General features: G+C 37.4%; 1 protein-coding gene across 1 annotated transcript in view; it reads left to right on the top strand.

Moving 5' to 3' along the window:
* The first annotated feature begins 15,768 nt into the window (after nt 1-15,768).
* The window catches only part of LOC121399054 (growth factor receptor-bound protein 14-like), a 29,726-nt gene continuing 19,463 nt past the window's right edge, over nt 15,769-26,031 (top strand). The window contains exons 1-3 of the mRNA XM_041578859.1: nt 15,769-15,905; nt 24,563-24,719; nt 25,371-25,492. Of these exons, the coding sequence (XP_041434793.1) occupies nt 15,843-15,905; nt 24,563-24,719; nt 25,371-25,492 (342 nt within the window). The 5' untranslated portion in view covers nt 15,769-15,842. The remainder of the gene's footprint in view (nt 15,906-24,562; nt 24,720-25,370; nt 25,493-26,031) is intronic.

The raw sequence follows: 26,031 nt of genomic DNA, 5'->3' as shown, positions 1-26,031 counted from the left end.
ATGCCTTCCATGTCTCTCTCCTTAAGCCTGCTGTGTCCTTTTCTTCTTCTTCTTCTTCTTCTTCCCCAGCTCCAGTCCTGGTCGACGATCACCAGGAATTCGAGGTGAAGAGGATCTTGGACTCTCGTTTTTCCAGGGGCACTCTTCAATATCTCATCGAGTGGAAGGGGTTCGGTCCCGAGGAGTGCTCCTGGGTCAGGAGCTCAGATGTCCATGCGCCCATCTTGGTTCGTAGATTCCATAAACTATTCCCTCTCTCCCCTAGACTCGGTGGTCCTGAGGCCCCCCCTAAGGAGGGGGGTACTGTAATGGAATCTACCTCTGGTCGTCAAGATGGCGTCCAAGATGGCGTCCAAGATGGCGACCACCTGCCTCACCACATGGCTCCTGCTGGGCACAGCTCTATGACCTCACCTTCTTCCCACTCCCGGATTGGTCGTCGGCGACGGAACGGACGCCGGCGTCAGAATCGGGCGCCGGCGTCAAGACGTCAGCGTGAGGACGCTGGCGTCTGCGTCTGACGCAAGCGCGTCAAAATTTGGCGCCAACCCAGAGACTATTTAAACCTACTTTCCCCTCCAGTCCTTGCCCAACTATAGGTTCCTGCTACAGAGTTCCTGGGTGTGATTTCTATATTTGATTCTTGTGTACCGATTCCTGCCTGTTCTTCGATTCTGCTTGTCTTCTGCCTGGTCTGACCTATTTGCCTGTATTTTGACGATTCTTTGGATAAACCCTCTTGTACCTCGAACCTGGTCTGGTCTCCTCTTTGGTCTACACTATTACTGTGCCTTCGGGCCCGTTACAAAATCTCACTGGCATTTCTCTGCTGGTGAAAAAACATTGGCACAGGATCCAGTATGTCTACAATAAGTTATTTGTTCTTCCAACCTGGGAAGCTTTCTGTGTACAGTGGAATCTTTAGCCATAGTGATGCTATTAGTGACACTACTCATCCAATCTCCATCTCATTCAGTTGTTTTCTTACTCCTGACACTATAGACCTGTCATTATAAAGGTAAAGCTAATCCCTACAACAGAACATGTGGTTGACATTAAGGGGGTTAATCTGAAAAGTTCTCCCTATTTTCTGAAAACTACCGACCAAATCCTCACGGACTTTCCCCCCTATTTATCAAAACATTTTGCGGGAAATGTTTGTGCCGGGAAAAAACACGAAAAAATTGCGAAAAAGTCAGAATTGTATGATTTTTTCCGGATTTGTTGCGGAAACCTGTGATTTTTTTTTTGGATTTGATGCCCGAAAAGCATAAAATCTTTGGATCATTGAACGAAATGCAGAGCAGATCAGGATATCAATGGGACATCTGCCATTGAGTTATACATGATATCTTTCTCCAATGAGAATTCCATCTGATCTGTGTAGCTCTGGCTCCATGTTCTTTGTTTCTGTAACTGGAGTTGGAAGCTTTAATTACAGTTTCCCAGCACTGAAAAAGTAAGTCCTTATCCAGTGCAATATAATGATGACTAAAACTACATCATTATCTCTCTATATGTAAGATAATAGCAAGATGCCAGACATAGGGCTGGGAATTAGCATTTTATTGGTCACTGCTGTGGGGCAGTGTTACAGTTGGGTTTACAATCCCTTTAACATCATTCTCTATAACCCTGTTATGGCTGGTAGTGTAGAGAAGCCCGTAACTGCCAGGACCTACCCCTTAGGTGTAGCAGGAGAACCCTACCGGCTCCAGTCTTCATCGACGCCCGTTTGGGGCCCTGGAACTTTCTGCTGCGAAGCAGGCAGGGATCCTACAACCGGCCAAGGTAGATGGAACGGTACCGAAGGGTCAGGCAAAGTCTTTCCAGGCAAGGGTTAGTGGCAGGCAGCAAGATGCAGTTGTCAGAAACAGGCAAGGAGTCAAAAACCAGTAGAGATGTAGGAAAATAGCTTGAGCAGGATCAGAATACTAAAGACCAGCTTGGGCAATGAATTCCAAACAGAAAGCACTTTTTATTAAGAATTTTGGTGCCAAAATGACAACAGCACGTACAGTGATGTCATGACGCACTGTGTGTCACTGTGGACGCTACGTGAGCGTAATTGCAAATGCGCACATGCCCCGATCCATACAGACACCCAAGGAAGTAAGTGTATTTTAGTGATGTGATATTGCACATACTTAATTTTAGATATTACCCCCTTTTCATATTTAAAGAGTATGACTCTTTTAAGTTCTTGTAATAAAAATAAAGGTACAGGCGCGCTGGCGTGATTGCGCCAGCGCGTATTGACACTCGTTTTGGCGCCAATTTTGAATGTATATAAGGCCCATTCATACTCCCAGCCAGTGCCCGTGATAGAACTTGTTTCTTGTGGTTTCCTGAGCCTAGTGCATCTGATCTGAATCTTGTCTGTCTGATAACCTGTGTTTGACCCTGCCTGTATCCTGACTACTCTGAACTCTGTATCCTGACTTTGGCCTGCCTACGACATCTCTCCTGCTTAACCCCTTGATTGACAACCTGGTTTGACCCTTGCCTGCCTGATGATTCTGAAAATCCGCCTGCCTCGACCCAGCCTGTCTGACCATCCTTCTGCCTAATCCTTTTGTACCGTGACCTTCGGCCAAAAAGACTCTGCTAACAGCCGTGCCCTTCTGCTAGCCAGAACATCTCGCCTTGTACCCCTCGTTAAGTCCAGGTGGCACCCAAGTAAGCTGAGGGCTCCTCCCGAAGCCCAACGGTGGTCACACTACTGGTGAAGCCGAGCCGAGACCAGGGTGCTTGGCATTTGTTCTGGTATCGGGTGCCGGCCGTGACAGTTCTTCTATGATCCCCGTGCAACCAATATACAGTAAACTTTTTTGTTATGGTTAGCTCATCTATGTAATCCATTCAGGGGTAAATAAAGGACAAATGCTCTGTTCGGTGCCTTACCCTTTCCCTAGATCCACTTCAGCTCTGATCTGCCCCAGTTCTGCCTACATTCTGCCCCCACTCCATGCCACTTAACCCCCTAGAAATGATGGGCCCTAATCAACAACTGTCAGGTATCATGGTGAGTCTGAAGATATTAGCCTCCCCCACACTTTCCACTGAGCTGCGCCCTGGAGGTGAGACAGAGCGATCCCAGCTAAGGAATAGCAGGAGTGACGGTGAGCCCTCGGAATAATAAACAGTCTATGAAATTAGGACTCAGCACTCAACTGCAGATGAAAAAGATGGAGTCAGGAAAAGGCCGGATCATACACAGGTGGTCTCAGGAATCAAGCGTCAATCCAGGGGTAAATCAAGAAAAATAGTCAGGAGCAAGCCAAAGTCGTAATCAGAAGTTTTCTCAGAAGTCACAAATACGCTTAGGGGTAAATTTACTAAAGGGCGAAGTGGCTAACGCTAGCGAAAATTCGCCAGCGTGACGTCATTTCGTTACTTCTCCAATTTACTAACGGGTGGCGTAAATTCGCTAGCGAATTTTAATGAAAATTGGACACAATTGGAAATTATCAAGGTGATAGTAGCTTTACGGTTCCCCAGTATGAATAAGCACACAATTCATTCAGATAGAGTGACCAGCGCATTAGCAATTGACACAAAACTAGTAGATAACTCTATAACTAGTCAAATAAAAAGAGAAAAATGTTATATGTGAAAATGTGTATTAAAAGTAACCCATAGAAACCCATCATTTACAAATCCAGTGTTTGAGTTTTAGCTGCTGCAGAGCTTAGATATTTTGGTTCTGCATTTTATAAAGTGTACTACAGAGTAACCTGTTCAAAAAATTGAAAAAATAATTTTACTGTAGCATTTAGAAATAGAACCCAGCATAATAAGAACTCAAAATCCAAGATAGGTATCACCATCTGCAAAGCAACAATCTACGGCACAGACATTTAAATAGAAGTAAGCAGTCAGAAAGCAGACCACAGAGGAATTACAGCAAATGATGTTATCATATAATGGAGGATATGAGTCAAGCATGGAGGATGTGAGTTACCACAGAATTCTAAGGAGGGAGTAAGGTTGAGGACATCTTAATCCAGGCTCAGAGTTATTTTTTGATGATGCAAGTAGGGTTTCTAAGATATTTATTGTCACAAGGTGAAGAAAGGTTATGATTTCATGACTATTTGAGGTAAAAGATATACATTTATTAGCAGGGTCACCAACAATACCTTTCTTACTAATATTATAATAATAATATTATAATAATATTATAAGTGCTTGATACCGGGACTCACCTCTCCTTTGTAGCACTGGCTGGGTGCTAACCGAAAGGTAATATATAATGTAGAAAATGAAAGCACTCATGGCAAAAATCTAATTGCAGCAAATACAATGCTTTATTGCATCACAGCAAATTTGGATATTTGCTGACGACGATCCTCAGATCGAAACACGTTGATGTCCAAATTTGCTGTCTATTTTGTGGAATCCCTTGTTCCACCCATTTTTAAAGATTCATGCAATTTTGATGACGCACTTTGCAATAACATTAACATTTAGCATGGAGATAAAGTAGGAGAGTTGAGCATTAAAGGAGAATAAAAGGCTAATTCACTGGGGGGTTCCAACATTTTAAGAAACCCACCTGCCAGACAATAATTTGATTAAGTTTTTTCCCTAGGCTGGTGCTCCTTTAAAAAATGCACCTGCTGGGGTTGAAGATGAATAGAGTTCCACACCAACATCACCAACACCAAGTAAGCATCACACCACTATGGGTAAAATGGCACACAGTGCAAAGTTTTTTTCCAGGGCTGGTGCCAACATGAGTTTAAACAACACATATTGACAATCCCCAGTGAATCCATGTTTCCTTTAAGTTTTTTAGTTGCCTTATTGTTTTTTCTTATTTTCATAGGAATCTGTGAAGATGTTGGATTTGTGTATGTTTAACATCAAAAGCCAATAAGAAACCCATGCCTAAAATCCCAGGTAAAAACTCTATGGGGATGCTGTAAGAGCAAAACAATGTGCATGTTATGGCATGTTATGGGTATAGATGGTCCCCTTGACTCTCAATACAGTGCTGCTGAACACTGAAAGTGCTGTTATAATAGTGGTTGCTGCAGGTCACTGTGCTTAGAAATGTTTTCCGTTGGTGGCAATTATTTAAAGCTGAAAGACAGGGTGCAAAATGCAAGAAAATGCATGATTGCACCTTTTTTGCACTTTGTACTCTTCCTTCCAGTTTCTAAAGAATCCCTTATATTGTTAATTAAAGGATTCAATGAAAAGAGGCTAACTTAAGGGTTGTTTATAACAGTAAGCTATAATTCTTATATTCCTTAGTAACTTCTGGCATTTTTCTTATTTCTTCTTGAATTCTCCTAATTTTTTTCTCATACTCCTCCATGCAGTGCCCACCAGGTGTGATAAGTCTAGTGCCCAGTGCATATTTCTAGAAGAACTTCAGCACAGATGTGCATGTGGGTTTCACCCATTACTTCCCTATGTACATTTTTATGTAAAGGCTTTACATTTTAGAGGTACAGTAACAAAACCCAGATACTGCTAAAATCCTTAAAATGCTGCACACAAATGACCAACATTTATTAAGTGTTTGAATCTTTAGTTTAACTAATTAAATAATTATTGAGCAAATATGAACAGATGTAGTGACATTCATGCTATCTCACAAACAAGCCAACTTCACTTAGCCAGTTAAAAACAATTCTATTTGGGTTTATGGGTTTGGGTTTTTAGTACACTTAGGGGGTTATTTATTAAAACTTGTTTTTATTCTAGTCAAGTTTTTTTCTTTTCAAAAAAGAAAAAACTATATTGATATGTCTTGAGGAACTTGTTATAAACCTACCCGAGCACAAAATTCACCCCACTCTTTATCAGGGACAAATTCAAATATTGTTCCCATGAGTTTCTCTGTCAAATATTTTTTTAGGTGACATAACAATCCAGTGTATACTGAACTAGTTGACAGAATTTCCCAGAGACTTGAGACTCAGTGGAGAAGTCATTTAAATGCATAAATAATGCAAAATGCCTGTGTTTCTTCTAGGAGTGTAAACCATAATACTGTATTAAAAAGCAGATATCTTCTCAGCTAGGTAAGATACCAGTCTAGATTAAATAACATTTTCTCCAGCCCACTTCCTCCTATATTATGCCAATGGGAAATGGGAATAAGTATAAGACAAGGAATCAGTACTTACCCCCTTCCTACCCATTATGTAGGGTATTTACTGTAATGTCATACACTCTTTGTTTATATATTATTATATAATCTTTGTCACCAACCAGGACAGGCTATGGGAGCCCTAAGGGCTCATTTAGGAAAATAAACAGTTATGCTAAATTGAGTTTATTGACAACATTTATTAAAGGCACTTGCATTAAATGCACTCATTGCACTTCTCTATAATCGGGCCCAAAGCCAAAAAACAGTAAACCGTACCCATTTGCTATTAGCCCCTTTACATAGTTACATAGTTAAATTGGGTTGAAAAAAGACAAAGTCCATCAAGTTCAACCCCTCTAAATGAAAACCCAGCATCCATACACACACCCATCCCTACTTTTAATTAAATTCTATATACCCATACCTATACTAACTATAGAGCTTAGTATCACAATAGCTTTTGATATTATGTCTGTCCAAAAAATCATCCAAGCCATTCTTAAAGGCATTAACTGAATCAGCCATCACAACATCACCCGGCAGTGCATTCCACAACCTCACTGTCCTGACTGTGAAGAACCCTCTACGTTGCTTCAAATGAAAGTTCTTTTCTTCTAGTCTAAAGGGGTGGCCTCTGGTACGTTGATCCACTTTATGGGTAAAAAGGTCCCCTGCTATTTGTCTATAATGTCCTCTAATGTACTTGTAAAGTGTAATCATGTCCCCTCGCAAGCACCTTTTTTCCAGAGAAAACAACCCCAACCTTGACAGTCTACCCTCATAATTTAAGTCTTCCATCCCTCTAACCAATTTAGTTGCACGTCTCTGCACTCTTTCCAGCTCATTTATATCCCCCTTAAGGACTGGAGTCCAAAACTGCACTGCATACTCCAGATGAGGCCTTACCAGGGACCTATAAAGAGGCATAATTATTTTTACTATATGAAGATGAATATTTCACAAAATATTAAAGAAATGCTTACATGAAGACGAGTTCAATCCCTTTGCTACACTTTGGTGACTGTTCATCACCACTTTTCCTTTAAAACGTTTTCCCCACTATAGCCTTTATTTTATAATTCCAGGAAAAAATGCTATCACAAACATGCAGCCTTACTGGCACAAACCATTGCCTTTACTGCCAAGTTTACTTTAAGTATTTCAAGGATAAAAGCAGATTAGTGAATTGCTAAATGTGCATTTATTGTGGAGCCTATTTCTTTTTTTTTGAACGATTGTCAAATATTACTTAAAATATTTGGAAACTCTGGCACCGGGCTAAGAAATTAGATCTTAAATTCCCTACATTTTGTAATTTGTAATTCGATATGTTCAACCCTGAAACACCAGAACGTGACTGCATTTACTGAGAAATGAAATGTTTGCTGTAACTATGTTTATCTTTCAAAGATGTTTGGTTTTTCGAAATACTTTTAACAACAGCAGGGAACATGAAGCGATGATTAATCTGCAATTCCTCCTAGGAGCCTTGTCAGCACTGAAGCTGTTGAACTAATTAATAACTCTGTACATTTCATAAATGCCAGCAAAATACAGTTCTTAAAGGAATTAGAGGTCTACATTTCGTCCTTCTTGATTATATACAGTGCCTTCCAAAATTATTCAGACATGAGCAGTAAATAAAAATGAAAACCGTGTTTTTTGTGATATTTTTATTTTAGTTTTTCAATAAGACATTATTTAATATCACAAAAAAAAACTATGAAAATATGCTGTTTGCAAAATTATTTCATGCTCATATATAAATATTTTATAGAGCTACTTAAAGGCTAGAATAGTATGTTTGGAGTGTTCTGGACCTGCAAGAGATTTAGGCCCATCCTTTAGAACTCCAGTTTTTTATGTTAGTTAAAAGTCACTTATGCGCCTCAGTTTTACTTTAAAACCAAAAGCTCTGCAAAACATAGGCTTGGGGTGTGGCACACATACAGTATGGTATTAAAGCTTTAAAGAGAATCATGTCAAGGCATGGATGGGATTGGATACTATTAGAGGGACCCATTTGCAATTTGGAAAAAAGTCAGATAAGACCAAGATAGAGCATTTTGGGCAAAGCCATTTAAGTATGGAGGCAAGAGCATTACTCACAGTGGTCATTCAAATGGCACCCCTGTGCGGGGTCTGACTGTGCACTACATCCTGTGTCAACTAAAATATCTTACAAGGTTGTGGGTAGGTGCAGACCACCCCACAGGGCCTTGACACACCCTATATCTGCAGCTGCTATCTAACTTTTGCCTACTAGCCTCCCCTCTCTACTCCACATCAATGCAGTGCAGCTAAACAAAGGAAGTGCTGTATTCAAGAGGCTGCTGCAAGTCTCTGTTTTCTGAAATGGACAAAGAGTCCTAAGGCAATTCAGTGTAAGGCAGGGTACAAAGTGCAAAAGTATGAAATGCTGTTCGCCATTTTTATTCACACTACCTTATGCTTCTTTGACCTTATAATATTACATTGATATTAAACTGTGATCAATAATCAGGAATAATGATGGGCGAATTTATTCGCCAGGCGCGAATTCGCGGCGAGATTGCGCGATTCGCCGCCATCGAATAAATTCGCGAAACGCCCGCGAAAATTCGCGGCAAAAATTCGCCGGTGTCAAAAACGGGCGCTGGCGTCAAAAACGAGACGCCTGCGCCATTTCGCGAATTTTTCGCCGTTCGAAATTCGCAAATTTTTCGGCGAAGCAAAACAGCGCAAATTCGCCCATCACTAATCAGGAAGGAGGGACATACTTTTCTTTAGTGCTTCAAATAGGGGAATCTAATACAGGTCGATAAGGGAGAAACTATTCACAATGTGGAAAGTTATGTCTTTGTGCGAACAAGTTTTCCTTTGTGCAAATTTAATATAGCTTTTGAAAACCCGGAAACTGCTAAGCAACCTCTTTCAACAGTGGAAGAAGGCCAGTGCCCAGTGAACGTAATGAAACTTCTTACTGAAAAAGTTATGTCTGCTTCAAAAGATTACGACACCTTCAAGCACTACTTAAAACTGAGCAATTAAAATTCGCAATGTCCAATTAAAATTCACATTGCGATAACAGTTTAAGGACAAATATTACTTTGTGATATGCATTTTTTTTTCTTATTTGTGACTTTTATTATAAAGTTTCAAGGCTTCCAGGTCCAGTTGAAGGAAAAAAGAACAAGGAGCCAGATTTACACAGTTTTAGATTCTCATCGAAGGATTATAATGGAGCTGCGGCCAGTTGGGTGTTGTATAACTGCAACCATCAAGTTACTGGACTACAATTCAGAACATCTTTTACCTTGGAAAATATCCTAAAATATTCTAGCATTTGAAGTCCACCAAGTGTTGTTGAGTAGGGATGTAGCGAACTGTTCGCCGGCGAACTTGTTCGCGCAAACTTCGACCGTTTGCGTCCGCCGAATGTTCGCGAACGTCGCGCGACGTTCGCATTTTGAGTTCGCGTTCGATTCGAATACAAATCGTTCGACCATTCGACCATTCGAATTCCTTCGACCGCTAAAAATCGAACGATTTCCATTCGTTCGAACGATTGTAAGCATTCGATCGAATGAAAAGCATTCGACCGAATGCTTCGATCGTTCGATTCGAATGAAAATCGTTTGATCGAACGATTAAAATCCTTCGATCGTTCGAATCGAACGATTTTAGCGGGTGTTCGATGTTCGCGAACTGTTCGCGAACGTTCGCATTTTTTGCCGGTGTTCGCGAACGGCGTTCGCGAACACCAAATCGGCAGTTCGCTACATCCCTATTGTTGAGTAACTGTTCGTAAATCCTTTTTTAAAAAAAAAAATCAGTAGGGCACATATACTTACCAAGCGCAGTGAGCAAAGTGCAATTTTGAGTGCAATCACCATGTTTTTTCTTACTATAGACTTTTTTTTTAGCATCATTGCAGAAGCAAAAACTTTATTTTTTGATGCAATTGCACTGTACCTTCTGCAGTTGCTTCTGATACTCCAAAATCGGCACAACAGTGTTTGTGCTCAGCCGCATAACAACACAGTTGAGCTGAATATTTTCAAAGTCTGTCTGGCATCATTTACAGTGTTCACCATACAAATGTTGTCTGGTCTCATATTTTAAGCGCAAGTCTACCACAATTATTTACTCAGGGCAAAAAGTGGAACCGGGAGCTACAAGATGATCAAGAGATTTCAGTAGCTCCAGGGTTTTCCTACATCACTAGGTACAGCAGAACCCAATATGAAATAGACAAGACAAAGTACACTAAGCGCAACTATGCAGAAGTGCAAGGAATGCATTTTGATGCAAGTGCCATGTGGGAAAAGAGACAGTGGTGAATATATCTAAATATGTAGCTAAAAACATAGTTTGCTGGTGTTTTATAAAACATTCCAAGACATGCTTTGTAGTTGCAAATACTGGGTGCTATATTCATATTTTCTAGACAAAATATAAAAATCTGTTTTGACCTTTACAGTTTTATCAAAATGTTTTATTCAGAAAACAAGAATGAATCTTTGGTTTATGCCAACAAAACAACTCCACACCCTGTTGTAACTCTCTCTACAAACATTCAGAAGGTTGTCTACATGACTGTCTCAACAAAATAAGGTGCATATGGGTGATGGCACTCAGAAAATTGTGCTCCTACGTGAATGGCATCCTCGAAACTACTTTTGATTGCCCAAACTAGCATAAACATAAACCTAGATATTTTGGGTCCAGACATTACTATTTCCTGTACACCCCTGGTTGTGACCCTGGATTGCCCTACTTGCCCCTGCACAACCGTTTGTTTAAGTATGCAGATTTGAAAGATAGCCAAGCCTTGGCAGAAACAGCCAACCTTCTGATACTCACATCCTAAGGCAAAAACCTCAGTTGCCCTAAACTTGAGCTGGCCCTGGTTGTCCATAATCCTTTGGATGGACACCCATAGAAAAGACTGTCAATTTTCTACCACATTGGAAAACTCTCTGTGCAGCTGGGCACAAATGGAGGGAATCTAGTGGTCTGGAACAAAGTACTCATTCAAAAATGTACTTTCCCAGAGATCTGAAACCTCTGGCTGAACTGGCTAAATATCATAATAACAGGGAACCAACAAAGTACTAATGCATTATAAGAAATAATCCTTGGAGAAATCCACAGAAGAATCAAGGATTAGAATAACGTAGGAATTTAACCAACAAAATATTATGCTAATTCAGAAACACAGATGTTGCCTTGTGTAACCCCATGTACTGATGGGTCCACAGATATCTCAACATACATTGATTTAACTTATTGATTGTGAGAATGGCAGGTGAGATTATTGGAGAGACTTTACCATCAATTCAAGACATCTTCAATTAGCGATGTGCTAGCAAACTAACCAGTATCGTAGCTGATCTGTCGCATCCTTTTTTTTTTTTAATTTTTTGATCTTCTGCCATCTGGCAAGAGGTATCGTAGTATTCGAGCTCACACAGCCAGATTTTGTAATAGTTTTATACCTTGGGCTTAACTTAATTTTTTTTAAAAAAAATGAATAAGGTCTTTTATAGAAATTCAAGTCACAATTTCTTTCAACCCTGATTCCTTCAGAAATTATGATGGTTTTTAGTATAATTCATGCACTTTTTTGATTAGAAGGTTTGTAGTGAACAAGGCACATAATTATCACTATAGAATATATATTATGTGATTTTTTTTCTTGTGGTCACATAGGAGCACAATGGTATGCACTTTATAGCAGAGGCTATTAAAATAGAATAGCACATTATTCTATTGTATATTGCATAATATTTTAATAGAATAGTACATTATAATGACATTATATTTATATTGGTCAGACTAAAATTGAATTCAGTAGAGATGACAATAAACTGGATTTGATTAAATATGGCCAAAGCTATACTGGGCAAACATGAGAACATCTGGCTCCTAAGAGATATCTATGTTGTTAACTTGCAGGCAGAGGAACCTAGGGTAGTGAAAGCTAGTAAAGGGAAATAAGGAAAATCTGGGGAAAATGTATAAATAATGTACGGATTTAGAATTTGAGTCTTCTGAACTGAATAAAATCTAAATCAAAAAATTGGTAGCTAAAACCTTGTGAGCTTCTATATAAGTCAATGGGAGATGTATTTTCAGCATTCAAGTTATTCAAGTTTTTTTTGTGTGCAGATGATCAGAATTCTCATTAGGGAATTCTCTTGTCTATAATTACAGGTAGGTTTTTGGTCAGTAGAATACTCATTGGTGAATTTTTTTTTTACGTTTTTCATCAACTTCTATAGATAACTGTGGGGCACAGTGGGACACCTTTGTGGCTGTGTTTCTATGTAAAAATTAATGGAATAATGTGATTTTTAATATTCATTTTCATTATTTTCAATATCTTTTGCCAAAACCACTTTAGAATTTAACATCCAGTAATGCCCAATATTACTTAATGACCATAGATATACTGTACATAAAATGGCAATATTTATTCGAAACCATCCCAACATGAATTTAAAATCACTTTTAAACTTTTTTTGATGCTAGTGGTCAAAGGGGCCCTTCATTAAATTGTAGACAAATAATTATATCTAAGACTCAATGTCAAACAAAGAACTACTGAATGAACCAAAAACCTTTGTAACCAATTGGCACAAAATAACTATAAATTGTACCGAAATGAACAGTAGTATCCAGAATGCTCGGGGCCTAGGGTTTTCTGGATAGTGGATCTTTTCATAGATTTGGATCTCCATACCTTAAGTCTAGAAAACCATGGAAACATTAAATAAATCCAATAGACCGTTTTTGCTTCCAATATGGAATGATTATATCCTAGTTTGGATCATGTAGAAGGTACTGTTTTATTATTACAGAGAAAAAATTAAATAATGTTTTACCATTTGGATTATTTGGATAAAATGGTGTCAATGGGAGGCAGCCTTTCTGTAATTTGGAGCTTTCTGGATAATGGATTTCCAGATAATGGATCCCATACCTGTACTCCAAACTGTTATAATAGAAAAGACTTATTAGCCCTCTTGGCACCATATGCTGTAAATAGTTCATAAGGTGTATAATACACCACATATCGCCAGACTTCGCTATGTAAAAAAACGGTGTAACACTTTTATTAAGCATTTTTTCTTAGAATGAGTTCAGCCGGCAGCAATGCCAGCAAATCTGGCATTGTCATGGAGTAAAATTACACACACCATGCAAAACTTTTTACACCATTTTTTATTGTCAATATTGTCAGACTGTGGTCTCTGGGATATGTAAAATTATCAATGTGGTAAAACAAAATCTACTGTACATCTACTTTTTTAAGCCGTATGAGGGAATGCAAAACACAGTTTCACTCACTTTGCTTATGCAAAACAATATGTCTGGGAAGACTTCTATGTACATACACAAGCATGTTGTTTTGCACATACTCTTTTGGCCAGTTTGTTCCTCCAATGTTAAATGAGTCGTGTATAATCACTAGTCACTGTCTATATACTTGTTGTGCATGCAAGTAGGATGTTGTGGCTTGAGACAAAGCCATTTCCACAAGTGTGTCAGTATATGCAAGTACATAAAAATCTTTTTATGTCATTTTACTTACATAGTAATTGGCTCAATAGTAAATAATATTTTTATTTGTATCCAAGTTTAGAAGCTTGTTTTGGCTACATGCCTTCTGTAAGATTATGTATGAAACAAACATTACATTTCAAACAAAGCAGGATACTGTATGTATTGCTTCAGAGGGAGGGGGGGGAAATCCTTCCTGACTCCAAGATGGGAATCGGACTCTAAATAGTTTTTGCACAGACGCCCACTTCCGCGTCTTTTGTTTACTTTGACCCCGCACGTCACGGCGCCAAGCGTCGGCCAAATCAGCTTTAAAGCTCCAGTCCTCCATTTTGTGAGTGCCCAAACTAGGCTTCAGTTTACTGTTCCTGCTCAAGTGTATTTTCTATCTGATTATTTGGTTTTTTGACTTCTGCCTGACTCTCATTTACGATTCCTGCCGCCTGCCTTTGACTCTTCACCTGTTTGACTACTCTGATACATTACTTACAATAACCTCCCCATAATCATTATTGAACAAGTTAATTAGAAGTTGACTTAATTAAGAGGACTGAGGAACCCCGCTAAGAACTTTACTTCAAGTAGAGAATGTACCATTAACAACCTGTACCCGATCTGTACCCCATCCTGTAGCCAGTTTCCTATCCATGTGCAAACGACTTCATTAAGCCCAACAGACCTTAGTTTAGAAAGCAGTCATTTGTGAGGCACTGTATCAAACACTTTGGCAAAATCCAAATAGATCACATCTACTGCCCCCCCACTGTCCAGCATCTTACTTACCTCATCATAAAAAGCAAATTTTCAAAATTTCAAATTTGTCTGACATGACCTATACTTCATAAAACCATGCTGAGTGCTGCTCATAATGCCATTCACTAGGACATGGACTCTTGTGTGTGTGCAACCTTATTCATTATGCAAAAAATATTATTTGATCTGCTTTCGACTTTTTATAATTTTTCTCAACTTCTATAGGGAACTAGGGGGAGCAATGGGAAACCTTTGTGGTTGAGTTTACTATAAAGGGGTAGTAAACCCTTCTGCATGACACTGCTCAACCAAACCTTATTCAGTTGTTGCTGGACTACAGCATTTCATTTCATTTCTGAAATATGATGGTTGGAATCAATTACAAAAGTGCCCATGTTAGTTAGCTGAGGTGTGTATTTTGATTTACTCCAGTAATGTACCCCATTATTTTATACCACATCCGAGCTAGTTAATCCATCCAATCACCATTAATGTCAATGGGGATGAGAAGAAAATCTTGAGTAGAAAGTGGTGTAATTTGTCAAGTTGTGTCATCTGTTAAAAGGAGGAGGTAAGGTAAAAAATACACTACAGGATCGTTGGATAAAGTTTTCGATACAATTCTTAACCCAGTCTCCTACTACGTCAACCACTTTTTGTATTCTAATCCCACTTTTTGTTTTAATTTTACAAATCTTCTTAAACAGTATGAGCCCCTTATTTGATTTAAATATTTTTAACCATTGTTGATGTTATTGTTTCTGTGTAATACTGCAAAAGATATTTAAAAAAAACCTTAAAAATGGTTTCTCAGCTAAAACTTTGGAATGCAGTTGTACTTTTTTAAGTATCTATTTCAGGCTGTGTAATTATTTGTTTCAGTTTAGCTCTCCAGCATTAATTATACTTGCCAATTCTTGCTGCCAAAGTCTTGCTGAACAAATTGCAGAACAATCAGTTTGAACATTTAACATTAATTACAATATACTTTAGATTACAGTAAATGGAGAGCCCTGTACATGCACTACCGTGCCACAATTAGTATTGCTTATGGCTTAAATGTTTCCAAGTAATCTGAGCTACTAGCACACTGCAATATGTCAGTGTTAAGATGTGCCTTTGTATTAGGAAGAGCCTGAGCTAAACATATGCTGCTTTCATTTCACAATAATAAAAGCTTTGCAAACAAATTTTTCCTTTTTCTTTACTTAAGTATTATAAATGAATGTATCAGAATGTGCTTCCAAGGACAAAAGGGAAACCTTATGATTGGATGCTCACTAGTCCTCTCCCACAGTTAGTTTTAATTGGCTTGGAGTCTGGCTGGAATCACAGTTGCTTGTGCAGCGCTGGAACAGTGAAGGGATATTTAACGTGACTGCATATCCTGGATGGTTGTTCTAAGTTTCAGTGTACTGTATGAAGAGCAAACATGAGTCTGTATGCTCGGAGGGTGACTTTGCCTGCAATCACCCCACTGGTTCTGCAGAAAAGGGTAGGGTGCCGTGCTATTTACACTGCTTTGTTTAATTTTTATTCGCTTGGGTATGTTTTGTCATTAATTTTTTAAGGTGACAAAGGGAGCAGCAGGATTTCCATGTCAGCTGAAAGCAGCAATGTTGTTTATTAACCAGCATTAGAAATGTACATCAGTAGGTTTGTTACAGTTCAAGCAATGTCTGCGCATGTGTATTTTTTACTACTGCAATGACACACATGTAATATGTTTTTAAACTAATGTTAGTATGATATGTATTGATATGCTGACATAGTGTATTCTCTCTCACTCCTGTTTCCGTCTGCCACTTTCTCTCTCTCCTTCTGTCTTTGGTCTGTCTGTCTGTTTTTATCTACCTGTCATCTATCTGTCTCTTCTCTTCTATTGGCCAGTCTTACTGGCCAGTTGCTTCCATCTACCTATAATCTCTTTGTCTGTTTCCCTAAATCAATATGTGTCTTTATATCATGTCTACCTGCCCCCTCTTCCTTTCTTTCTCTTATAGATTGCCCTATTTATCAGAGATTTAGGACACCCCTTTCCAGGCATTAATATCAGGAATGGGAATTGTGCAACTTTGGCTGCTGAGAGTTGTAGTTCAATAGCAAATTTGATAGTGGGTCTATCCATATGTCTAGCAAAGCCTCCCTAGCTTCAATTGTGTATTTTATGAATGGTACTAAATAGGGATGGCGAATTTGACCCGTTTCGCTTCAACAAAAATATTTGACACGCAGTGAAATTTTTTCAATTTGTGTCTTTTTTTTTTTTGTTGCACACCGCCCTACAAGTCTATGGGTGTCATTTCCATGGCAAAACAAGGGGAAAAAATTCGCCCTAGTGCTAAAATGAGGCTAACAGGAAAATAACCTCTTAGAAATTAAAAGTACATTACATTCTTCATTCTAAACTCTATCTTGTGTCAAGTAGCTTGCTCAAAAAAGTAACCAGGGCCCCAACTCTAACGTAATAAAAGTCGTTAACGAAAAAACTATTCAGAATGCGAAAAGTTATGCCTTTGCTTTGCGCGCATTTAATAGAGCTTTTGTAAACCCGGAAACTGTTTAGCGACCACTTCCGACAGTTGAAGACCGTTTCCAATTTTCAAAGTTTGCGCCAATGCGCAGTAAATGTAATAAAGCTTCTTACTGAAAAAGTCGTTGTTTGCTCCAAAACATTACGACATCTTTAAGCACTTCTTAAGAGTGCGCAATTAAAATTCGCAATGTGCAATTAAAATTCGCAATGCAATAACAGTTTAAGGAACAATATTACATTGCGAGATGTGGATTTTTTGTTTTGCTCTTTGCGACTTTTATTAAATTCCCCCGTAAATGATCAGTGTTTTAAGGTTCGGTCACCTTAAAAGGAACTTTTAGAAATTTTTTTACATTTGTTTTTTGTAGTACTTGTATCAGTTGTTCAGTTCTCCTGTTCTCTGGTTGTTAGGCCCCCCTCAAACTTCTATCTGGTCATTAGAGCCCTCAGACTTTGTTTTCCTGCTTGAATAGAAAGAAAGGCCATACAAAAACATAAAAAATGCTTACTTTATCTGCTATGTGGTTGTTGGGTTTCAGTCACTACCAGAGAGCATGTTGAATTCAAAGTTAATGAGAGAGGGAATTAGAAGCACAAATAACTCAAATACACCAAATTTGCTACGAGCGCTGAATAGTATATATATATATATATATATATATATATATATATATATATATATATTTCCTTTTTTTCCCAGTGTATGAAGTTGTATAAATGTTATCCTTATATATGGAGCTCTTTGAGAATTCATTGCATATAACTTAAAGTGTAGCATGGACAGTCAATAACATAGGAGCACCGACACATAGGGGAGCTGACAGGTGACACTTGCACATTGCCCTATGTTATTGTAGTGTATTGTCAGCTTGTGGGCATTTGGATTAAAATGAGTGGAGTTTTTCATGACCAGCATATCACTCGTAATTCATTATGGGATGCTTGCTTTGGAGAGTTAACGGGTGCAGTTTTATATTCAGGTTCAATGTTTTGGTGAGATGAAGACCTTTGCCAGATTTGGACATCCATGGCCAATGATCAGATCATAATAGGGGCCTATGCAGGCACAAGAGGAGAGGAGAGCATTAACAGGCTGATGCAGTCCTCAAGTGACAGGAATTTAAAACCACCTGAAAGATATCTTGCCAATCTTCAGATATACAGTAGGTTGGGAAGGTTATAGTAGAGCTGGGCCAAGAGGTACTGGCACCCAAGGTATATTTGTCTTGTCACCCTCCCCTTGCTTGCCTCCACCCTATAGCCACAATGACAACTCCACCTTTCCCCTTCCACACACCTGCAGGCTGCCGTGGCAGAGATTTCGTGGTTTTTTTTTTAATTATGTGCCTCTTCTACCTAGCCCTAGGTCTACTCCTGAGCTGTATGTTTGGCCCCATAGACATTCCAATAGTGTACTGACTCTGAACTGACCATAGGGGTAATTTAGAGAGAGGATTCTCTCTGCAAGCACTTCTACCCCTAGTCTGGCTGTGGTTTGCACCTTGTGCTGGATAAAAAAAACTCATTGTAAGGTGCAGACCACATAGTTACATAGTAAAATCGGGTTGAAAAAAGACAAAGTCCATCAAGTTCAACCCCTTCAAATGAAAACCCAGCATCCATACACAAACCCCTCCCTACTCTCACATAAATTATATATACTCATACCTATACTACCGTAACTATAGAGCTTAGTATCACAATAGCCTTTGATATTATGTCTGTCCAAAAAATCATCCAAGCCATTCTTAAAGGCATTAACTGAATCAGCATCACAACATCACCCGGCAGTGCATTCCACAACCTCACTGTCCTGACTGTGAAAAACCCCCTACGTTGCTTCAAATGAAAGTTCTTTTCTTCTAGTCTAAAGGGGTGGCCTCTGGTACGGTGATCCACTTTATGGGTAAAAAGGTCCCCTGCTATTTGTCTATAATGTCCTCTAATGTACTTGTAAAGTGTAATCATGTCCCCTCGCAAGCGCCTTTTTTCTGGAGAAAACAACCCCAACCTTGACAGTCTACCCTCATAATTTAAGTCTTCCATCCCTCTAACCAATTTAGTTGCACGTCTCTGCACTCTCTCCAGCTCATTTAAATCCCTCTTAAGGACTGGAGTCCAAAACTGAACTGCATACTCCAGATGAGGCCTCACCAGGGACCTATAAAGAGGCATAATTATGTTTTCATCCGTTGAGTTAATGCCCTTTTTTATGCAAGACAGAACTTTATTTGCTTTAGTAGCCACAGAATGACACTGCCCAGAATTAGACAACTTGTTATCTACAAAAACCCCTAGATCCTTCTCAGTCAAGGAAACTCCCAACACACTGCCATTTAGTGTATAACTTGCATTTATATTATTTTTGCCAAAGTGCATAACCTTGCATTTATCAACATTGAACCTCATTTTCCAGTTTGCTGCCCAGTTTTCCAGTTTAGACAAATCACTCTGCAAAGTGGCAGCATCCTGCATGGAACCTACAGTTCTGCACAATTTAGTATCATCTGCAAAAATAGAAACAGTACTTTCAATGCCCTCCTCCAGGTCATTAATAAACAAGTTAAAAAGGGACCTGTCCTTACCACCTAACACTCAGTGCTGCCAAATGCAAGCAGCATTGTACTTGTGGTAGTAGCGGCAGGTCGATGCACTCCAAAATGGAGATCAGTGGGATATAGTAACTGGCAACGTGAGAAAGCAGTGTGCAGTTTGCAAATAAATGGAGCTTGTTACCTTTCTTTGCACTCTGCACACTGTTTTCAGTTCCAGAGTAAATGACCCCTTGTGTGGAAAATTATACCATGTACAACAAGCTTAATATAAGGATTCTGTCTCCTTTAAGGAACTAATGATAAATAGTGTATATTAGCCTTTCAAACATGCATAGAAAGTAATGAGTGTGCCTTTTAGCAAAGGGAAAACCCCACTCATTTGTTTACATGCTGTACTTTGAATGGCAGCCAAAGTAATCCAGCTGGAGAGTTCACAAGAAACAACATTATACCCATATTGTATGCAATGAGCACAAGGCAAATAGATTTGCAGGAATGATTATATTTTAATAGTGCATGTAAACAGTAATGTCTGTCGTCTGCATACTGGGCAAATATTTAACTCTTTAAAGCTTTACAGTTCCCAGGTTTTTATTTCTTTAATACATTTTAGTCTGGAAAGGAATATACGATAAAAAATATGTTTAACTATTAAGAATGGATAAGGGGAAATATTTAGACTTTTTCTTTATTTACTTTTATTCAATTTGACTTATAACACAAATTTAGGAACTGTTTTGCAAATTTGTTTCAGAATAACCTCAGAGTGCGCCATGCTTGCTTTTTTCCCTTGCTCCTCACACAATGCTAATTAAATCTATCAATGGCTTTTCTTGCCATAGTCCTGCAAACAATACATTGCTTATGTTTTCCAGGGAGGACAATTTATTAAAATTATATTTTTCCCTGAATTAAGAAAATCACTATTGAAATCTATAATCTCAATTTGTTTCATAATTTCAAGTTTTCTGAACTTGAATTTCCGATCTTTATTAATTGAAAAGAGCTCTAAAAAATTCAAATGAAAACATTGGGCAACCAAACTTGTATATATATATATATAGTCTTGGCTGTTTTTTCAGTGTCTTAATATGATCACATTTTTCTGATTTAATGTTTTTCAAAAATGCTACGGATTGAAAAAACAAAACAAAACATCAGTAATTCAACTTCATAGTTATGGATGGCTTCTTGATAAAAATGAGAGCAAGTAGTTGGTTGAACACTTCTCATCATTTTAATGTTTTTAAATTTTTATAAAATTGGCCCAAGTGTACTTAAAACAAGAAAAAAAATTAAACAAGGTGAAATCACATTGAACTGCTCATTTCCCTTCAGTCTGCTAACTTTTGAATTAATCTCAAAAACACAAATTGAAAAATAGCTTTACATTTGAAAATACAATTCCTACATAAAACAGACAGCTTTTAGATGCTGCATTTTATTCAGTTTTTAAAAATGTTTGCACTTATCTTATATATTCGAGCTTTGGAAAACGCAAATTTGAAGTCACAATTTTTGCTTCAAAAAAACTACAGTCACTGTAAAAATTTGAATTTGGATGAATCTGCCACATATTTTCTGCCCTAGATATTCTTGTAACTATGGCTGATTCGTTGATAAGGTAATTTTTTCATATGTTTGTAACTTGTTATTAGCTAAGTCTGGTCAAATGTTGAGTGTCAAAAGGGATCTTGAAGCAAATAAATTTGAAAGCCACTGCACTAGAGTAACGCCAAGATGAATTCGCAATGAATTTCCATGTTTCGCCACCGGCGAAAGAAAAAATATTTTTGACGCCCAAGACAATTCTGACGCTGGCGACAATTTCGATGCTAGCGACAATTCTAGCCACCCATTGACTTTAATGGGCATCAGAATTGTCGCTGGCTTCAAAAATATTTTGACGCCAGCGTCGAAATTCGGGTTTCACGGGGAGAAATTCGCCCATCACTATTTGCAAGGCCTTCCTGTCACTTTTTTATAAACTGTCTTCAACAGAGGTGATGGGCAAATTTATTCGGCAGGCATGGATTTTGCGCCGGGTAACGTTTTTTGCAAAATGGCGGTGGAAATTCATTGCATCAAAAAAAAATTCATTTTCTAATTTTAAGTCTGTTATTTTTCCCGCATTTTGTGTGAAAACACAATTCATTGCTATACTGTCAGTATCTGGCAAGTGAAGAATTAGAAAAGCTTCATGTTTTGAAATTTCTTTCAATGCACTGATATTTCTACTTCTGACATTTCAATTGGAATGAAATGATTGATTCATCTATTCTTTCATTTAGAAAACCAGAAAACATTTTTTCAATCAATTTGGACATTTAGAGGTTTTTTTTGTTAGTAATTGTATGAAAAACTTGCATTTTTAGAGGATTCAGATGTTTTCATATTATTTAGTGCATCATCTAGCATTGTTCTTCGTGTATTCATTTTTATATTCTGATCTTTTAATAACTTTTATGGCATTCAGGATTTTAGAGGAATTTAATGGTAGTTTGAAAATCTTCTAAAATCACTAAAATTTGACCTTTGATAAATGGGCCTCTAAGTAACTATGCTACTGTAAGTATACAGAGCAGAAGTACATTAGAAACTATAACCCCTGGCATGGTGTCTAGTTGTCCCATATGGTACATGGCCATGTGCTTTGCTGGTTCTGTTGAATCAGAGTTCCTATTACTGCTATATGGTTGGGTTGATCTTCTCTTTATATTTAGATACTTGTAGCATATGGGTTTACAGCTTTCAAGCATCCATATATAAATAGCCAGCTTTTCAACAAAGCCACATTTCCCTTGTTTAATCTAGTCATCTCTATGTGTTACTGATAGAATAATGCTTCCTGATTAAAAGAATATTATTGTATTAAATGTCACCAAAACGTTCCATGTTCATATAAAGAAACAAGGGTGAAAGCTTTTTCTTTAAGGATGTGGAACTTCAAAGTTCTTACAAAGTGAACCAAACAACCTTGCCAAGCAAACCAGACTATAAGGTTGTTTTGCATAAAAATGTCATGGTTCAATCACTGTCCATTTTACATTACTGGTGTAAAAAAAAAAAAGCTGGCACAAACCAGACCTTAGTCTAAAAAAAACATTTTTTTGTACCACAATTGTAATTGCAGGTAAAGTTGCTGTACCGTGTTAACCAGTAAAAATGTTACAGGGTAACCCTTTTGAAATAAAAAATAACAAAAGTCGTATAAATATATATATATATATATATATATATATATATATATATATATATATATATATATATATATATATATATATATATATATATATATATATATATAAATAAAGGCTTGGTTCTATTATATTCCTTAAGCTTAGCTTGATTCTCATGTGACAAGATGCAAGGCTGTCAAATGCTCATCCCTTTAGCTTGTGAACTAAAACATCCTTTATTCGTAGCTAGCATAAAGCTGACCTGCCTGTTAAAAATATCAGAAAATGTCTGTGGCTTTGATGTGGGTATACAGTAATACATGGATGTCACATGATTCACTACAACTTAAGCCTGGGGGCAGACAAAGAAAAAAAGAAGGGTGATTCAAAACAAAACAGAAACATGTATAATTCCATCGTTATTGATTTATTTTTTTATAGATTTATTTATTTTTTAGATTTGTACTTATTTAAAGAAAATTTAAACAACTGCCTTCAGGGGGACCAGCAATTTTTCACAAGAAAAAAAAACATTATTGAGTCTTCATTTTCTTTACATGAATAACACTGTTTTAGATTTAAAATGAGAAATAAATAGAATATAAATTATACATTTTTTGTAAGTATACATCCTTAAATCAATATTAAAAAAGGAGATCATCCATAACACTTGCTTACTGCTCTCCTTAGTTGTCCAAAAACATAATGACATACTGTATATGCTGGAGAAGGTTGATGCCAATCTGATTCATGTTGATCTGTGTGAGGCATTGATTCATAATGTAAGGCCTACAGAGTACATTCTTCCTAAGTAGACAGGACTTAACTTCCTTTTTCTGTTATTAAACAGATCATGTCTCATCAATGCTGACAAAAAATCAAAAGAGGAATATGAATGTAAACCAACTTTTATAGTATAAATTTTGTTTTATGGTTGCCAAAAGCTCAGCATAAAGCATACACACAGTATATATGACAGCTATTGATTTATTTGCTAAAGGCAGTGACATAACTATAGAGGTGAGCTTTCTCTATAGGCACTCACTGCCAATTTGCACATCTTTTGACAAATTTAGCACAGTGATCACAAGCAGTGGCACCTCAGATGTTGCTTCCGGTGGCCTTAAAGATGGTGCTTCTTTTTTAATTCTAGGCTTGGAGGCATGTTTTAGTTGCATTAAAACCATGTCTATTGCCAACCAGCCTCCTGTACTCTGCCAGTCCACATAGGGGCTACCAATAGTCAATTATTGCCCTTATCTGGCATCTCCATGAACCATAAACATATGTTGCTCTCCAACTTTTTTACATTGAATATGGCTCATGGATAAAAAAGGTTGGGGACGGATAGACGGGCAGGTTGCAGTACGGCCAGACTTCTTGAAAGACATTTTGTGCTTGGGCCAAGCCAGGTATTGGTGCACTTCTGGCTAAAGTACTATATTTTATGCAACATAGTAATTCATATTTCTCAGTGTCCAAATCTTGCCCTCCAGAACATGATGATAGAGGGTTATATTTGCATTCTGAACACACTTTGGAATTTCACACTGTTAAGATGCCATGAATGTTTTGAATTTCATAGATTTTATGATTCATGTAATTCTTGGATGACAACAATCGGCAATTTGTCTTAAATAAATCATCTTTATTATGCAACAAGAGAAGCAACAAAAGGCTCAATGGCTGTTTGGGGCCATGTTGAGTAGAAAGTCAGGCAGATGCTATGATGCTTTACAATATGAGTATATTACTTTTTGTCTACATATGAATCCAATAGGTCAACTAAAAACTGAGTAACACACATTTATTCTGTGCAGCCCTGTAGTGGTTCATGAGTAGTGTCCATAGTTTGTAACCCAGCTAACTGTATTTTATCCAGGTGATTAAAGTTTATGGTGAAGATGGCACCAGCAGAGCATTAGAAGTTCCAAATGATATGACAGCTCATGATGTTTGTCAGTTACTTATAATGAAGAACCATTATATTGATGACCATAACTGGACAATGTTTGAGTGCTTGTCTCACTTAAGTCTAGGTAAGCTTGTTCTTCTACTATATTTTACATATTAAAATGTTTTAGGCTTAATAGTAATTACTGTTAGTTTTAACTTTGCCGCCATAAAATAATTTCATCTGAGAAAGACCAAAGAAAAAATTGGAACTGGCATTCATGTATAATAGACCTTTGATAAATGTGCCTCTATGTGTATATAAAGATGTTTTCATGAGATGCACTGATCATTAGTGATGGAAAATTTGCAAAACTGAGAAAAAGATTAGTGATGGATTTGAAGTTGGCGGAAAGTTCACTAAACACAAGTCAATGGGCATCAAATTTTTTTATGTCAATGCGTTTTTCTTGTGGTTACTTTTTTGTCTTAGTGACTTTTTTGTCCAAATGCATTAAAGTCAATGGGCATTTTTTCTTATAGCGACTTTTTTGTCTTTGAGACAATTTTGTCTTGGTGTTTTTTTTCTGCCATGGAGAATTTTTTCGTGGCACATTTTTGAAAAAAAACCCAAAGATGGCGGAATGCAGAATTTTGCCGCAAATCCTGGTGAAAAAAATCACTCATCACTACTGATCATTGTCTAAGGGCTTAGTACCCACAGTAGCCATACGAGTTTAGGTTTAGATCTGAGGTTGCAATAACATATTACATTAATAAAGTTCTTGTTCATGCAGAAAGAATCATAGAGGACCATGAATTAATGATTGATATTCAATCAAACTGGGACATGGAAGAAGACTGCAGATTTTGTTTTCGGAAATATTTTGCAAAATATCAGTTTTTCAAAAAGCCAGAGGTAAGGTTCTTTCTTAGATAACAGGAGGAAAACAATGTTTATTTTATTCTAAATAATATATACTTGCAATCCGATGTCACTTTTTACTGTTATTCATTTTTTTAGGGAAGACATATTCATTTGATTTGTTATGTAGTGGTATTATTATTTTTATTGAGCAATTTAAAAAAAAATTAAAATTGGAAAATTCAGTTATTAAAACCTAGTGAGCGTCTATATGTCTCAATGGAAGTTATATTTTCAGCATTTAAATTAGTAAACATTGAAATTTGCTAAACTTAGAACGACTGATTTTTTTTTCCTATAATAAAGTTTTTCTGATGGCAGTTAGAGTATTTGTAAATATACTTGGGGGTAAAAAAACTATTTCAAAAAACTTGATTGGGTTTTTTTCTATAATCTAATTAAAGGAAAACTATACCCCCAAAATGAACACTTAAGCAACAGATAGTTCATATCATATTAAGTGGCATATTAAAGAATCTCACCAAACTGGAATATATATTTAAGTAAATCTTGCCCTTTTACATCTCTTGCCT

The sequence above is a fragment of the Xenopus laevis genome, chromosome 9_10S, assembly GCF_017654675.1.
Source record: "Xenopus laevis strain J_2021 chromosome 9_10S, Xenopus_laevis_v10.1, whole genome shotgun sequence".
NCBI lineage: Eukaryota > Metazoa > Chordata > Amphibia > Anura > Pipidae > Xenopus > Xenopus laevis.
This window is presented reverse-complemented; position numbering and strand designations above follow the sequence as displayed.